This window comes from Olea europaea, chromosome 20 (assembly GCF_002742605.1).
Source record: "Olea europaea var. sylvestris chromosome 20, O_europaea_v1, whole genome shotgun sequence".
Classification (NCBI taxonomy): Eukaryota; Viridiplantae; Streptophyta; class Magnoliopsida; order Lamiales; family Oleaceae; genus Olea; species Olea europaea.
Genome location: NC_036256.1, coordinates 17176913 through 17194629, shown reverse-complemented (window position 1 = coordinate 17194629; position 17717 = coordinate 17176913). Strand labels below are relative to the sequence as shown.

The window sequence follows — 17717 nt, the reverse complement described above, 5'->3', positions numbered from 1 at the left end:
TAAATAGTGAATTTTTGGCGAATATGTTGTTAAAAGTTTTTGGATTGAAGTGCAAATTATTTTATCGTGAGAGTCTATGACTGATAATGAATTTGGGGAAAAATGAGTTTTAGACAATGATAATTTTTCTTGAATACAAGTTGTTATATTGTAAGAATAAAAATAATCTGGGATGATGTAACCAGTTTTGTTATAAGATAATGTGGTTGTTCAACTTTGACAGACTCAAAGTGGTGTATTTCCTTGGAAACTAAACAAAAAGCTTGTATGATAGCTTAATACTACTTTCGTGCTCCTACACGAATATCCATCCCTTTTTTCTCTCTGCACTCTTCTTCATCTCTTCCCTCTACTCAACTCCTCCACCTCCACCTCCCAGAACCACCACTTGTTAAGGTGGGCTGCAATTTCGTGTTTATCCATCCCTTTTTTCTCTCTGCACTCTTCTTCATCTCTTCCCTCTACTCAATTCCTCCACCTCCACCTCCCAGAACCACCACTTGTTAAGGTGGGCTGCAATTTCGTGTTATTATCTCTCAATCAGATTCTGCGAAGAAATCAGAGATGGCTTATGCTGCTGTACTGTCTCTCAGTCAGATTCTGAAGCAGATATCAAATCCTTATCTCAAACAACATCAGACTCCTCTTCAGGACCAACAAATTAAATCTCTCCAGGAAAATTTGAAATTCTTACTAGATTTTCTGGATGACTCTTGGCAGAGAAGGAGCGAGGAACTACGATGTTTTGAAATGGAAATTCGAGATGCAGCATACAAAACTGAAGATATCATGGAATCCCAAATATCAAAGAATTTTGGTCAGGAAAGTTTTCATGAAAGACAAATCAGAGACCAAACTTCTTGTGAAAACTTCGTGATAGTAGCAGATGAAATTGATTCCATTAAGACGACGGCTGCTAAGCTTAAGGAGTTGTGGGGCTCAACAGATCTGTACCACAGCAAGATGACTTCTTTGCCAACCGGACAATCAAGACTTGCTTCAAGTGGCAAGAGTGCTATGGTCGGGTTTAGTGATGATATGATTCAAATAGTGGATCGACTTACTGGATATCCACCTTCTCTTGAAGTCATCCCTATTATTGGCATGGGAGGGATTGGCAAGACCACACTTGCTAGAAATGTTTACAATGATCCACGTACTAAAGGCCATTTTCACATTTGTGCCTGGGTATCAATTTCTCAAGAATGTCGTGAGCGAGAAGTCTGGCTGAGCCTTCTGGATTCCATGGAACAACTCAGTACTGAAATGCATCAAGAGAAAAATACTGAAGAATTAAAAGAGTATCTATATAAAAGTTTGAAAGGTAGAAGGTATCTTGCTGTGTTGGATGACGTTTGGACTACCGAGGATTGGCATTCTTTGAGTAGGATATTTCCAGATGACGGGATTGGAAGCCGGATCATTTTGACAACACGGCTGTTGAGTGCGGTTGACTCCCATAGCTCTCCCCATCATATGCAATTTCTAAATGAGACTGACAGTTGGAATTTACTTCGTCGGGAGGTGTTTGGGAAAGATTCTTGCCCTGTTGAACTGGAGAAAGCTGGAAACGATGTTGCAAAGAATTGCAAAGGACTTCCACTCTCCCTTGTGGTGATTGGCGGCCACCTTTCAAAAGCCAACAGGACAAAAGAACACTGGGAATATGTTGCACAAAATGTCAAGTCGGTTGTAAATGCAACAGATCCAAACTGCTCAGACATACTATCTTTAAGTTTCGATTACTTGCCTCATTATCTCAAAGCATGCTTTCTCTATATGGGAATTTTTCCAGAAGATGATGAAATCCGCGTCTCCAAACTCGTCAAGTTATGGGCTGCAGAGGGATTTCTAAAAGCAGCCAGAGGTAAAACCTTGGAAGAAGTGGCAGAGGAATATTTGGGAGATCTAATTTCCAGAAATCTTATTTTGACTCGTGAGGAGAGTTCTAGTGGAAAGATAAAAACCTGTGGCATCCATGATCTGTTAAGGGACCTATGCATAAGAAAAGCCCAGCAGGAGAAGTTTTTTCATGCCACTGTCGCAGATAAAGATTTCAGAATCTTTGCTGAAGGCAGAAAGTATTCACGTCGCCTTTGTATTCAGCCAGATACTTCAAATGCCAATCCGTCCATGGAATCCTTGCGACAAGTCCGTATTCAGCCAGATATTCGGCCAGATACTTCAAATGCCAATAAATGAGAAGGATTTAGTTCTAGGAAACCTTTTAACTTTGGCAAAAGTGAGTAGCTCAAGCTGTACCAAGGAGGTCTTCGAAAGAGTTCCAAATCTAAACAAGTTAGGAATTTTGATTGAATATTTGGTATTCACACCCTTTTCTTTAGGTAACCTGGTTAATCTTCCTCAACTTGAGACCCTGAAAATCTTAGGTGTATGTGATTGTGTTAGTGACCTGATTAATTTCATTTTCCCACCAAATATCAAAAAATTAACCTTAAAGCATTGCAGAATTCCTTGGGAACATATAACTATAGTTGGTAAAATGCCCAATCTTGAAGTACTCAAACTGTATAATAATGCCTTTGAAGGGCCAAAATGGGAGCCAACCAGTGGAGAATTTTGCAAACTAAAATTTCTGCTACTTCAGGAATTAGATCTAGTGCAATGGACAGCTGATCACACTCCCTTCCCAAGCCTTGAGCGCCTAATTCTTAGGCAATGTTTCAAATTAGAGGAGATCCCATGTAGTATTGGATATATAACAACACTTCGAATTATTGACTTGGATGATGCTAGCACTTGTGCTGTGAATTGGGCAAAGCAAATACAAGAAGAACAAGAGAACTGGGGAAATGATAGCCTTAAAGTTCATTTCTTTCACCAGTTCTGGTTATTCCGTCTAAAGGTAAAAATTATACCTCGAGCCATACTCACTACCGCATATATCTCATCATTTCTCTATCTCAAGAAAAATTACAGGTCTCTGTAATGAAATTTTAGCAAGCATGACAATTCTGAATTTTTTTTTTTTTCGGTGCATGTTTTACTAATAAAGAAAATAAACGTAAAATTTAGAAGGAGGTCCAGCTGGACCAACAGTTAAAGGTACCCGAAAAATACACTTATCTTATATGAAGACCGATAATACAATATGAAAGCTAAAGAACTATACTTCATGCGCCTCGTCGTAATCCTCATCATCATACGTTGAGGTAGTCCTGCTCATGGTCACTTTTGTACTCACTACTTGAAGGAGATTTTATAAATTTATTATTATACCAACGTCCAGAAAGTCCATATCTTTCTCACATTCTTCCTATATATTCAAAAGCGTCCCTAGCATATTCCCTCTCTCTTGGATCGAAAGGTGATGCCTCCGCTCTGACATCATAACTCAGCAACTGCCACCTTCTGCAAGCATGAATTGCACTGCAGCTTATATCTACAATTTGACCACATTTACTTTAGTTACAGAAGTACAAAAAGAAGTTCGAATTTTCTTTTGGCTACCAAATTTGAAAGAAAAGAAGTGTGATTTATCGTATAATGAAATAGTTCTTGCAGGTAAGTAAATATGTGGGGCAAATTTAATTGAGTAGAACTAGTGTATGGAAACTGTTATATAAACTTCATTATTAATTTCTTCCAATTGTAACAGAGAAAGGAAGTGGAAGCTAAAATATGTGGGTCAAATGATGACACACAGCTACTCGAGGCCATAGCTCTGTTTAGCTCAATGCTTATAGTTGGTAATCAATTAATCTACCCTTATTGAAACCAATTAATACTGTTCACACTATTGTTCTCTTATCCATTTGCTTTCAATTAATTTGTTTCCACAGATAAAATCTCTTGGACTAAGGAACTAGCATCTCGAACTGTTCTTCGACTCTTTGAGTTTCTTGATAGAGATGATAACCCACAGCTTCAGGTTTAAATTTGTGCGACTAATTGCTTCTTCTAGCTTATTTCATGTGTTTCAATTGCTAAATAGATTGATTTATTCATTTTTATAGCATCAGGCAGCATTGGCTATAACAAGTATTTCAAATTATTCATCTGACGCCATCAACATCCTGATTGATCATGGCACAACTTCCATTTTCGTGAGCCTTCTTAGTTCTCCTAAGGATGATCTTCTTCAGCAGGTAGGCGTTGTGTTTGATTTTATCATAAGTTTACAATATCAGTTAAACAAGTAATAAAGTAGAGCTAAATGTGTGGATTATCATTTCCATGAGAACCTCTTGATTAAATAATAAAAAATTGTGACAATTTAGGGTTCTACTTGATGTACGAAAAGTGTTACGATTGAATATTTCTCTGTTGTCATCCCCTTAATTTCAATTGCCAAATTTCAAAAATAATTAATTATGCGTACCTGGTCAAATTCTTCTAAATTAATTGATTTATGTCTCACGAGTTCAGATCAATGCTACTTAATTAAGTCAAGCCACTATGTCTCTATGTGAATCAAGATAACCTTAATCAGGAGAATTCAAAGAATTCGATTAATGAGTGCTTTTTTACCATTATCTGGAAAAACAAAAAACATCATACAAACTAACACAATAAAAATAATGACTACACCCCATACTTGAAGTACGCATTGTCCTCAACATGAGCAATCAATAAGTCTAAAGAAATGTAACAACAATCGCCTTGTCAACTACTAAGGATTTTCCTTTAGACCTTGGTCTTTATCATTTTTTTTGTCTCATTTGTTAGAATTACGGTGTGACCCTAATTCTAGTTTTGAAGGTATATTGAAGTTGGTTGTTTAGTTTAGAGAAGTCATAAAGAAGTACAAGACAACAAGGAGTTAAAGTAGTCAAAAGATGGACCAGGGAGAAGAAAAGTTGCCAATAAACCGATCGTTTATCGCTCACTAGGTTATCATGAGTGAGCAGGAAGGTAATCGCTGGCTAATCGCCAGGTTGCCACTCAAGTGCTCATGACACCTCTAGCTAGGAGCTAGCGGCTAATGCTTGAGTGGTAGTATTATCCAGAAAGGGTCTTAATTTTGATAATTTTTGAACTCCTATTCAACTTCTAACACTTCGTTATTGGTTTTACCTATTATAGTAGGACTTCACCTTTTTTTAGACTCTTCTAGTAATATAAATATGAGGGTAATGCCTTTTGGGATATCCATAAAACATAGTGTAATCTCTGTACTTTTGATTATAGTGAATTTTCCTCCTCTGCTCGTGTTTTTTTTTTCTAGTTGGATTTCTATGTAAATCTTTTGTTCTTGCGATACTTTTCATATTGCCTATTATCTTGTTTTGAATTCATAGCAAGTGATATTAGAATGAGGTTTGATCAACTCAAAACGAGGTTTGATTTTCGACATGGCAAGTATGACGTTTGATATTTCGCTTTTGGATCCCGATTTCAGATTTTCGTTGTGGTGGGTTAAGATGTGAGTAGTGCTCGACCAGTTAGATTTAGATGATGCCTTGTTAAGGTTTGATAGAATGCCCTCAACTTAGATGCTTGAGGAAAAACGACGTAAGGATCGATAGGCCCTATCTTAGATACATTTTTAACTTTCGAATCAGATTCTTTTGGACATTCTAAAGGAAAATTTTGTCGCTAGGTTATGGTTGAAATTTGAGCAGTTATTCATGATGCGAAGTATAGACAACAAATTGCATCTAAAGAAGGGCAGAAGGAAGATCTTTGGAAGTTCATTTGGCCATATTTAAGGAAATTACTGATGACTTGGAGATCATGGAGGTTATATACAATGAAGAAGACTTAGGGTTGATTTTGTTGGGTTCGCTGTTGTTTTCCTATGTGAGCTTTTGAGATATTATTTTTTATAATCATGATGCTCTTATCATTTATGAGGGATACGAGACGTATTCTAAAGAGAAGATGAAGCAACAAGTGGTTAGATCAAAGACTTAGACAGATGGTCTTGTTGTTCATGGAAGATCTCGTAAAAATTCTATTGATGGTTCTATGAGGGGTAGATCGAAGTCAAGATACAAAAATAAAATCTGTAATTATTGGAAGAAGAAGAAACATATCAAGAGAGCTACTACAAGTTGCAGAATATAGAAAAATTAACTGCAACTGACCATAAAGGTCAACGACCAAAGAACTTAGGTGAAGCCAGTGTTGCACAAGATAAATATAGTGACGGATAACTTTTGGTAATTTCTAACACGACTCCAAACTTGACGATGAATGGATTCTTGATATAGCTTGCACATTCTATATGTGTCCCAATTTGGATTGCTTTTCAAGATTTGAAACAATTTTGAGAGGTTCCTTAATAATAGAAAATAATTCATCTTGTAAGATAGCTGGTATTAGTGAAGTCGAAATTGAGATTTTCGATGGAATTATTAGGATACTTGGTAAAGTAAAACATGTTCTAGATTTGGAGAGAAATCTTATCTCCTTGAGTACTCTTGATTCAAAAGGGTACATGTTCACTACTGCAGGTAGAGTTCTAAGGGATAGTAAAAGTGCCCTAGTTGTGATGAAGGGGCAAAAGATTCCTACTCAATTGTATGTTTTTTGGGGGTTTGACGAATGTAATTAGTAGGAATTAGCAGAAATGAAATACATAGGTGGACTTTGTGATAGGGTCAGAGTCTAGTTTAGAAGTAATGGGTAATAATTCTTTGCCACCACCTATGATACCATGTTATTCTATTACGAATGACAGATCTAGAAGAAATATTAGGCATCCACAGAAGTATGCAACGCTAATTAGGTTACGTATGTACTGAATATTGCTGATGACATTGATTTCAGTGAAGAACCATTTACATATTTAGAGACAATTAGTTTTGATAATTCAAGTAGATAGATGATTGCTATGCAAGCAATTGAGAGTTAGTGAAATTATCTCTAAGGATAACAAATTTGTTCGTGGTAAGTGGATTTCAAAACTAAGGAAAGCATAGGAGGAATGGAAGAAGCCAAGGATAAGGCTAGACTCGTCACGAACTAATATAGTCAGATTTCAGGTGTAGACTTTATAGATGCATTTTTCCAGTTGTAAAGCATAGTTCGATTCTGGCTTTACTTAGCATAGTGGCTAAACATGACTTTGAGCTTGAGTAGATGAATGTAAGGATAAAAACTTGATAAGGACATCTACATGTAGTAGCTTGAGGGATTTATGGTTATAGGAAATAAGGACTATGTATGCTCATTGAAGAAATCTCTTTATGGCCTGAAACGATCGTCTAGATAGTAGTATAAGAGGATTAACTAATTCATGACTACTCGTGTCTTCAACAGAAATAGATATGATAGTTGTGTATACTTTAAGAAGTATGGTGATGGGTCGTTTGTTTGTTTATTCTTATACGTTAATGACATGTTGTTAGCTACTAAGGATAAGGGAGAATTAACAAAAATGAAAGCCCAGCTTAGGAGCAGCGAATAAGATGCTTTGAATGGAGATCTAGAGAGATAGAAAGTGAGGCAGGTTACAGTTAAGATATAAAGGGTACATTGAGAAAGTTGTGTACAGGTTCAATATCAAGGATGCCAAACCTTTCAGTACATTTTCAGCCACTTACTTTAGACTTTCATCTGTTTATATGCAGATGAAGAGATTGATTATATTTTATGAGTTCGATATTTCTATGCAGTTGGATCCCGTATGTAAACTATGGCTTGTTCTTGTCTGAACTCATCGTTTACCGTGAGTATTGTGAGTAGATATGTGGAAAAACTAGTAAAGAACATTGGAAAATAGTCCAATAGATTTTGAGATACTTTCAAGGCTCCAGTAAAGCTCGTTTGCATTTTCGGAGAAATACAGGCGAAGTTATTGGGTATGTTGATTCAGATTTTATTGGAGATCTTGGGAAAGAAGATGTTTTACAGGTTATGTTTTTGCCATTGCAAGTTGTGCTATCAGTTGAAAAGTTATTTTACAGATTATTGTAGTATTTTCTATCACAGAAGTTGAGTACATGGCTATTATGGAAGCTTGTAAGGAACCTATTTGGTCAAAGGGATTATTTGATAAAAAGATCTATACTTTAATACAGTCTTTGGTGATAGCCAAAGTGCTATGTTTCTAACAAAAGATCAGATATTTCATGAGAGGATGAAACACATTGATGTGCGCTAACACTTTTCGCGTGAGGTTATTACTCATGGGGACATTGTTGTGTGCAAAGTTGGTACCTAAGACAATTCTCCAGATATGATCACTAAGTTACTCCCTATATCCAAGTTTTATTGATACTCAAATTTGATTGGCATCTACTGAGTTTGCCCTAGTTGGGCTTTGTGGAAGAGGTGGAGAGTTTTATTTTGAGATTTTGTTGAAGAGTTAAGTTTTATTCCTTGTAGAGGAATTCATCTCCAAGTGGATAATTTTTGAAGTTTCGTTCATTACAGTGAAATTCCTATCAAGATGGAGATTTGTTAGAATTGTAGTATGTCACGAATTCTAGTTTTGAAGGTGTGTTAGAGTTTGTTGTTTCGTTTGGGGAAATCTTAAAGAAATACCAGACAACAAAGAGTCAAAGTAGTTAAACGATGGGCTAGGACGAAGAAGTCGCTGCAAACCCATTCTCTAGCAGCTCACCAGCTCCTTAGCACAAAAGTAGGAAGGTCATCGCCTGCTAATCATCAGTGGCTGCTTGAGCGGTCGCGGCACCATTAGGCTGCTGCTGGAGCGGCGGTGTCATCTGTAAAGATAGGAATTCTTGATTTTGGCAGTTTTTGGATTCCTATTGAACCTCGAACACTCTATTATTGATTTTACCTATTGTAGTAGGACTTCACCTTTTCTTAACTCTTCTAATATGGTAATGCCTCTTGGGATATCCATCCAACATATTGTAATCTCTTTACTTTTCATTATAGTGAATTCTTATCCCCTGCCCACGAATTTCCCCCAATTGGATTTCCACATAAATCTTGTATTCTTGTGATTAATTTTTCATATTACCTATTATCTCATCTTTAATTCATAACATCCTCTGCTCTTATCAGCTTGTTTCATAGAACATTTTCATCTTACCTAAAGAGAGAAAAAAAATAATTACAAATAATCATGTGAGAGTTTAGGCTAATTTAATTTCTAATGGTTATATAATCTACTTAATGACCTTATACTAAGCCTATACAAAAACAAAAACTCGAAATTAAATTTGAATTATTGTTCATTTTTCTAATGGTTACATAGTCTAGTTAATGACCTTATACTAAAACTATACAAAAACAAAAACTCAAAATAAAATTTGAATTCTCGTTCATTTTTAATATGATTTTTTTTATTAGTATTTTTTTTTTTTTTTGGAGAATAAATGAACATAAAAACCTTATGCAATATGACCTAACTAATGCTGAATAGGAAGAAAATGATAAAAGCCTTAGTTTGTGTGTGTTAACCTAGAACCGTGTTTCAAATGTTCTCCAAACTTTAACTTTGCTGGTAAAAAAACATGATTTGGTAGCACAGGCTACTCGAACTTAATTATGAAAACTTCAACTTCTTTGTCGACGTTAATAATAAAATCTATCTTAGAGAATAAAAGAACCCCATAGCATTGCATGATAATTTCAGTTTTGTTGAACGTCATAGCTTCATTTTGCTCTGTTATAATAATTCTGCATTCTATAAAAGCTTTTCTTCTTTAATTATTGTTTCCTCGAGTTGAATGACAGGTCTATTATCTAAAATCTTTGACACTAGGAATTTTTCATGGAAAGTCTCCATTTCTAGTTGCGGATTAGCGGAATTACTACTATTTGATTTTTCAACTAATATAAACTTGGGTACTGTTCCTGTGTTGTATGTTTTCAAGTATGGATTGTACTGTGGGTATGGATCATCCGAATTTATTGGAATCCCATCACTCTAAATCATTGAATGGTGAAGAAATTTCCCATAAACGTGTTGTTTTCATCTTTTGAGAAAATTTTCGAGTTCATCTAGAGTAGCCAATAACATGTCATTCTCAATATAATACATAGCCTAGCAGTTATCACATGGACTCATTTTAACCACATTCATACCTTGCACTTGGAAGTCCGATAAAGATAATTCTCATAATTTTCCCAACGGCAAGTCATGCTTGCTAACAAGTGGGAGAAACAATCCCTCTAGCAAGTCATTCTCATTAATGTCGATGTGTATCATATCCTGATATGCTAAATCAACGCATGAGGAAGACATTTCCCACAAGCATATCGTCATCATCAATTACAATATTTCTCATCTCATATTCTTATTGATCTCTTGCTTCTTTTTGTTCTTTGTTCAACAATTAAAGTGAGAAAAATATGTCGATCAAATGTAAAAAAATAAACAAAGAAAAAATAAAAAAAAAAATCAAGCAGAAGTTAGAAATAATTTAAACTAATATTAAATAAAAAAAAGTCCACAACCCGTCAAAAACTTTTTTTGATTTCAATTAAAAAGTTGTAAATTGGACATAAGAGTCAGAATTATCGTTCCCATGAGAGCTATTATTTATTGATTGCTTTAATAAAGCCAAACTTATATTAGAGTAAAAATATTTAAAAATATTTTTTATTTTTATTTACCCCATTAACCTTTGTTACCAAAACATCACGACAACATGCAAAGACCACTTAATATTATAAATCTATGAAAGTAAAGAAAAGTGTCACTAATCCAATGCAAATAGTATAAGTGACTCAAGTATGTAAAGTGTCACTAATCCAATGCAAGCAAGACTCCAAACCTTAGTTTTGTGAGAAAGGGCATGCCAATCACTATCAATAAGTATACTCTCCTATTAATGAAAGTCAAATCATGAGAGTGCAGCAGGACCTACACTTATTATTTTTATTTTTCTCCCTTGTACTTTGAGCATTTATATTTTTCAATTTTCACATTTTTCTAGCACATCATATTTTTCACATTTTCTAGCTCATTTATTTTTCATCTTAAGTACATGTTCTTCTCCATTAGGCAATTCAGATAACCCATGTAGCAAGCTTTAGGTCGGTCAATCCAAGTCAGTTGACCATAGACACTAGATTTTAGGAGACCTCGCAAGCTTAATTGCTTGAGTCAAATAGGTTCTGAAGAAAAAGATTAAGACATTGAGCTTTTAAAAGGAGGAAATTCTTGGATTTAGGTCTACTAAATTTGGTCAATTCACGTTCAAAGTCACCCTATTAACATGTGATAACCATTCTAAATCTCACACACGCGATAGAGTCGCACTAACAAATTCATAGTATGTGCAGTACGGATGGTACATGAAGACACCTATACTAATTAATCTAAAATGACCTAAACAAGAAATGAAAATTATTCTACAACTTATCAATTTCAACTCATACATAATAACAACATGCAAGTTCAAGAAATATATGTCATGTTGTAGAAGTGTTCCATAACCAACTATTTTTGTGTTTTTCAATTTTTTTGTATTTTTTTTAAATGAATGCTTACACACAAAAGAAAAAACAAAACTAAGCACACAAAAGAAACACAAACTATGCATGCTCCAAAGCAAAACCAATCTAATTGCATATGCATGAAACCAAAAACAAAGCAACAGAAACATAAAAACATACAAGTGATGTATGCATAGATAATATGACATTTAAGAACAGGCATGCATCAAAAATATCAAATCATCTAGGTATTTGAGTGCTCTTTCCCTTAAGAGTATCGTGATCTGCTACAAGGTTTGTCAGATAACTTTTCTTTACCCAAACATGTCTAGTGTGAGAATAGTTCTCAAATATTTGTGTCACCAATTTAGTCAAACGATTCACTTGACCAATAAGGAATCCAATCTGACCCACAGATACCTGATTTATGTTCTTATTCAAGTTCATGTTGTTCCTTATGTTCAGGTACTGATGATATCTAGGACGGATGTGACCTAACTCACCATAGTGAAAGCATGTAAGGATAAACCTAGGACCTGTGTTATGTGAATGCTGACATCAATTCCTAGGTCGACAGGTCCTACACCATCTAGTAGACCTCTATCCTACAAATCCCTTTTTCTTTGGTTTGAGTTTAGGCACATGTTTAGGCTAGTCTTTGGCAGGAACAAATGTGGTCTGGGATGTGCTAGCAACATCATGGTCTTTTTCTTTGTATCCTAGACCTCCCTTATTTCCAGCCGACTTACCCATTCCTAGAATGTTATCTAACATAGACGACTCACTGGAAAAGGAAAGCAGTTAAGACTTTAAGTTCTCTAAATCGCTCATTAGGTTTACAACTTGGATAAGTAAAGTCTTATTCATGGCGGTCAACACGCTTACTTTCCTAGAGGACCTCTTAAGCTCACTGGTGAGGTTTTTAACCTGAGACCCTAAAGTTTCATTCATAGACTTAAGCTTATACAAGACAGAAAAAGATTCCTTAAGATATGCTTCTAACTTAGCTTTCTTCAACTATAGATTCAGAATATTTGTACTTAAGGCCTTATTTTTATTGAGAATTTTCAGGCTCTCTTGATACATTTCTCATGGGACTCTTCAATATCTTTCTCACTCACAGACTCATCTCTAGAATCTTCACCACTGTCTAAGTCCTCATCTGTCTCACTCCTCGATTCGGATCCACTCTTAACCCTAGCAATGAAGGAAACATATTTCTCACTTTCCTCACCAGTTGATTTCTCACTTTGACTGTCCGAGCTAGACTCGTCATCAGTGAGAGTAGTGCTCATAGCTTTCTCTTCAACTCTCCTAGTACTAGAGCACTCTCTTTTAACATGACCTAGACCTTGACAGTTATGGCACCTCATAGATTTAGATTTTCTCCTAGATTCACTCGAGCCACCTCGTGATTTCTCTTGCAATTTCTTTTTATCTCTAAACATCTTACAGAATTTCTTAGCTAGGTAGGCCATCTCCTCATCATTGGGTTAAAGTCAAAAGTTTCAATCCTGTTATGCCTCGTAATTTTGAAGGCCGATGATTTTTCTTTAGCTGGGTTGCTTATATTCAGCTCATAGGTCTGGATGGATCAACTAGCTCTTCTATCTTGATAGTGTCTATATCCTTACTTTCTTCAATTCCTGTGACTTTAGGCCTAAAATGCTCGGGTAAGGATCTAAGGATTTTTCTCACTATCTTAGTCTTGGAGATTTTCTCACCGAGGTTGAAGGATGAATTCATAATGTCATTTAAACTAGCGTAGAATATAGCAAAGGTCTCATCATCTCTCATCTTAATCTCTGCAAACCTAGTGGTCAGCATCTGCAGTTTGGAGTTTTTAACCACCTGTGTTCCCTCATGTGTGGTTTCTAAAATGTCCCAAACTTCTTTATCTACCTCACACATGGACACTTTCTTAAATTCCTCGGGGAAAATAGCCATAAAAAGGGCATGAATGGCTTTAATATTCCAGTTGCAACTATCTAGTTCAGCCTTAGACCAAGTTTCTATGGGGTGGGAGTGACAACATTGTTTACAGTGGTACTAGGGACAGATCAAACATTTACTACACTCAACCAGATCCTTTCATCCATAGATTTCAAGAAGGTCCTCATCCTAACTTTCCAATATGCATAATTACTACCATCAAATTAAGGCAGCACACTCAATGAAGTACACATCTAGACAAATGTAAGGTCAGGACACGTGTTTAGGCTCTGATACCACTTGAAAGTTCGAGGTTGGGATGCAACACACTACTTTAACTTTTAAGATAACCAAGTTTATGTTCTAGATTACCAATTTGTTCGACCTTAAGTGCCGAATTTCCCGATTATAGCAAACTAGTCATTTTAATTAGTTTTTAGATGGTTAATCATACAAGTTCATTTTACCCTAAGTTTGAATACCGCAGTTTGTAAAAATATGTTTGAAAGTAAAAACACATGGTTTGATGACAGAGAAACCCAACGTGGGAAACACTTTGGGACCAAGCCAGTAACCTCTATTATCGTCTGTTCAGGGAATACATAGCAATTTCTCAACTTGTATTCACTAAAACTCGTTGTCATAGCCTTACAATCTACTTCCATAGATACCTCTAGCTTTCTAGACTCATGCTCTATTTCTTGTAGTCTCCAATTACCATAGACGCCTCCAGTCTCGTGCAGCCCAATCCGTTGTCTCCTACAGCCTCCTAGTCTTACTCTAAATGTCTCTCCATGTGGAACACCAAGAACCTCATGTTCTTATGCTTGTAACTACGCTTCAATCCACCTCTCACAATCCCCTAATGAGAGAGTCCCTCCCTTAATCAATTAAAGAAGCTAGGAGCTTTGTATTGAGAACTTTGATGATTTCCCAAACTGGTTGCTGGATCCCAAGATGAAAGCATTTGATTTCTCCAATGAATTTGTTCTTGGATCATAGAGAAGATTTGAAAGTGTAATGGAGATGAAGAATAATTTGGCAACCTTAATTTTTCACGTCCCCAACTTTGCTATTTATACTTGGCGGTAAATAAATGTCATGAGCCGTGTAAAATTGTCCAAAGCGCGAACTAGGGTTTGGCCACATAGCAATGTTGCTCGAGCGACGTTGAGCGAGAAGCGAGCGACAGCTTCTTCGCTCGAGTGACGCTTGGGCGAACAGCGGGCAATGATGATTCTGTTTTCTTCTCTAGAGCAACACCTTGGTGAGCAACTAACTAAAAACCGGTGAGTCTTCTACCTTGTTCCAAACTTAACCCTAGCCTAAACCATCCATACAAATTGCACTCTAAGTCCTTAACTTTTACAACAATGTTCAATTAAGTCCCTAACTTTTACAAACATTCAATTTAGCTCATTTTGTTTACAGAATCCCTAATTACAATATTGGACCTAACATATATCAATTAACTAAAATCAGTGCTCTAAAAAGCGTAAATCTTGAATTGGTATAGAGGCCAAACTTCAAACTTTACGAGCCTAAGCAAGCCTAGCAAGGCTTAGGCATAAAAAGTGTTACTTTATTAATTACTATTTTAAATACCTAATCATTCTAAAAACTATTTAATAACTAAAATAATATATACCTAACATAAGAGCATTGTTCTCCCAATCTTTTGGATATGTACATCCAATTTCTTACAAATTGATAAAGACTAATACGAGCTTTGAATTTTATTTTGTGGCTTCTTTTGACATAATATCCAACTGTAGGCGCTTGAGGTGTTAGGAAATTTTGCCAGTGACTCAGCAAAATCTCGTGATCTTGTCCTTAGTTATGGAGTGTTAACACCCTTATTGTCTCAATTTAATGATAAAGCAAAACTATCCATCATGAGGAAAGCAACGAGGACATTGTCAAAACTTTGTCTTCAAGAGCCACCACCTCAGTTCGAGCAGGTTTGTCATCTAATTGATTTTCTGTTCGTTTTGATACATATAAAGACTATTGGACATTTATATATTTAACCAATTCCTTTTGGATATTAATAAACAGGTGAAATTTGCCCTCCGTCCTCTTGCTTATCTGATTCATACAGGCGATAAACAAGTCCTTATATGTGCATGCTCGGCACTACTCGTTCTAACTGATCGGGTGAAGGATACAATCCAAGTTTTGATCGATGCTGGTGTTTTCACTCATTTGGTTGAGCTTATACTGTCAGTAAAAATATCATACTTGATATCGTTCCTTGTTTTTTGTTTTGTGACTATGTTTTTGTTTATTGAACTTCATGGCTGTGCTTATTTGGTTTATTTGTTTGCAGATATCCTTCACCACTTCTTTTGATTAGTGCCCTGTGTATTGTTCGTAATATTATTTCAGAAGTAGATGATATCCAGATTCAGGTGTGACTCTTTTTCTCAACTTTCTGAGCACATGAATTTGTTGTTATAGGATTCTGTTTTTCATATCAATTTTTTAGGCATCACTCTTATTCTTTTGCGATTATCATCTAGTGTGTTGCTACATTTCTGAAATCAATCCTATTGCTGTGGCATTGATCTTATTCTTTTGTGATCATCCTTTAGTTTGTAGCTACATTGAATTCGTTGTGCAGAACCATATTTGTGGTTCTCAAGTTGTATGAGGGTATATCTGGGTATGCCATTTTGACACTAAGAATCTTCCTTGACTAGGAAAATACTTTTAGTGAAAATATAAGGAGACAACCCAATTCTTTGATGACCCTTTTTTTTCACTTAGATGAGAAATCAACCTTTTACACTCTTCGACCACTTTAACTCTAATAAGAATTTCAATGCTAAATCCGTAATTAAAGATCTCAAGCTGTGTTATCATTTTTACATCCTTGCTTCTTTTGAATGATTTCTAGGTTATCATTGATAAAGGGGCTCTTCCTAGCCTGCTTAACTTGTTGACACAAAATTATACCAACAGTGTCAAGAAGGTTACTTGTTACATAATTTCAAGTATCATTGGGCGTACTAAGGATCATATTGAGGTATGCCAGTTACTATGAAATTGTTTTTTTCCTTTGTGGTATTACTCAATGCATTAGTTAAAGCCTTGAGATAAATAAGCATTTTTTTTTTCCAATTGTAGAGGTGTTAGGAATGATATTAGAGTGAAGATCTTTTTAGTTTCTACCAGTAAATTATTGTTTTGGACATTCTCTTGCCATGTTTCACAATGTTTTGAATCGTAGTAGTACTTCTGGTTTGATGAATTTGACATTTGTACTTCTGTTTCTGCTTTAAGTTTTCGGTTTATCTCTTAAAATAATGGATACTGAGGATATGTCATCTTAATACACAGGTTTTGATTGAGGCTGGTAATATTTCTCCTCTTCTCAAACTGCTTCAAAATGCTGATCATTTCGTACAGGAAGAAGCTTGTAGGGTTTTTCTAGCAATCTCAGAGGGAACTAATGAGCAAATAAAGTAAATTCTTCACAGCTATTGTCATATTTCCCTAGCTTATTGTACAGTACATTGAGGATGAGTATTAATGCTTCATCTTGGTGGCAGGTTCTTGGTGAACGAGGGTTGTATAAAGCCATTCTGCGATCTTATAGTTAGTCCCAACCAAGTGATTATCATCACGTACTCTTTGTTATTCCTTGAGAACATTATGAAAGTTGGAGAAGCCGAGAAGAACCAAGACAACACTGAAGATATGAATGTCTTTGCTTGGATGATTAAAGATGCTGGGGGTGTACAGATAATTAAGAACCTCCAGACTCATGATGACCCTAAAATACGCCGGATTGTCAAGAAGCTACTTGCAACATATTGGCAGGAAGAGGATTATAATGATGAGGATGATGATGAAGAGGACTCTGATGCGAAACCTAACATCCCATCATGACTTTCAGTTGTTTTTTGGTGATGCTCCGCAATCTGGGCTTTATTATACAGATATTTGTCATTTACTTTGTTTTTTGTTAAAAAATTTAAAGCATGTTTAGTACAAATCAATGGATTGAAATTTAGAGTAGACAACATTAAAGATAAGATTTCGAACCTTACATCAAGGGCTTTAAAAATGTCTACGTAAAATCTGGATATGGTCTTCAAGTGAGCCATCACCGAGAAAGTAACGTTCAAGATGAAATAGGAAATTATATAACAATGGTTTTATTTATTTTTTATTTATTTATTTTATCCCACTGAATTCGAAGTCAGTAAAATAAGAAACTCTAAAATGGTAAAATTATATCTAATAAAATACTAAGTTGGAAAGATACATAATTACAAAAGTTTCAAAATATATTTTCAAAAATACCAAACTTTTTTGGAAATTTTTAAAAAATTAGGTAGTCATATTTTGTCATCTCAGATAAAATATTGTGACGATCACAATAGCAAACAATTTAGAGTCATGATCACATAAAGTCACAATAACAAAAAAAAAATGTGGGTCACAATCATGTA

At 35.4% G+C, this 17717-nt stretch overlaps 2 protein-coding genes across 2 annotated transcripts; both read left to right on the top strand.

Annotated features, from left to right (window-relative positions):
• The first annotated feature begins 287 nt into the window (after positions 1 to 287).
• Positions 288 to 3704, top strand: LOC111369873 (putative late blight resistance protein homolog R1C-3). Its single transcript, XM_022991580.1, has 2 exons — positions 288 to 2866; positions 3620 to 3704. The coding sequence occupies exon 1, from the start codon at positions 565 to 567 to the stop codon at positions 2200 to 2202; it is 1638 nt and encodes a 545-aa protein (XP_022847348.1). The 5' UTR covers positions 288 to 564; the 3' UTR covers positions 2203 to 2866; positions 3620 to 3704.
• Positions 2504 to 17151, top strand: LOC111369133 (importin subunit alpha-like). Its single transcript, XM_022990616.1, has 12 exons — positions 2504 to 2866; positions 3037 to 3066; positions 3517 to 3525; positions 3620 to 3710; positions 3804 to 3892; positions 3978 to 4109; positions 15033 to 15218; positions 15316 to 15479; positions 15587 to 15668; positions 16157 to 16285; positions 16600 to 16724; positions 16812 to 17151. The coding sequence occupies exons 1-12, from the start codon at positions 2504 to 2506 to the stop codon at positions 17149 to 17151; spliced, it is 1740 nt and encodes a 579-aa protein (XP_022846384.1).
• The last annotated feature ends 566 nt before the right edge of the window (positions 17152 to 17717 follow it).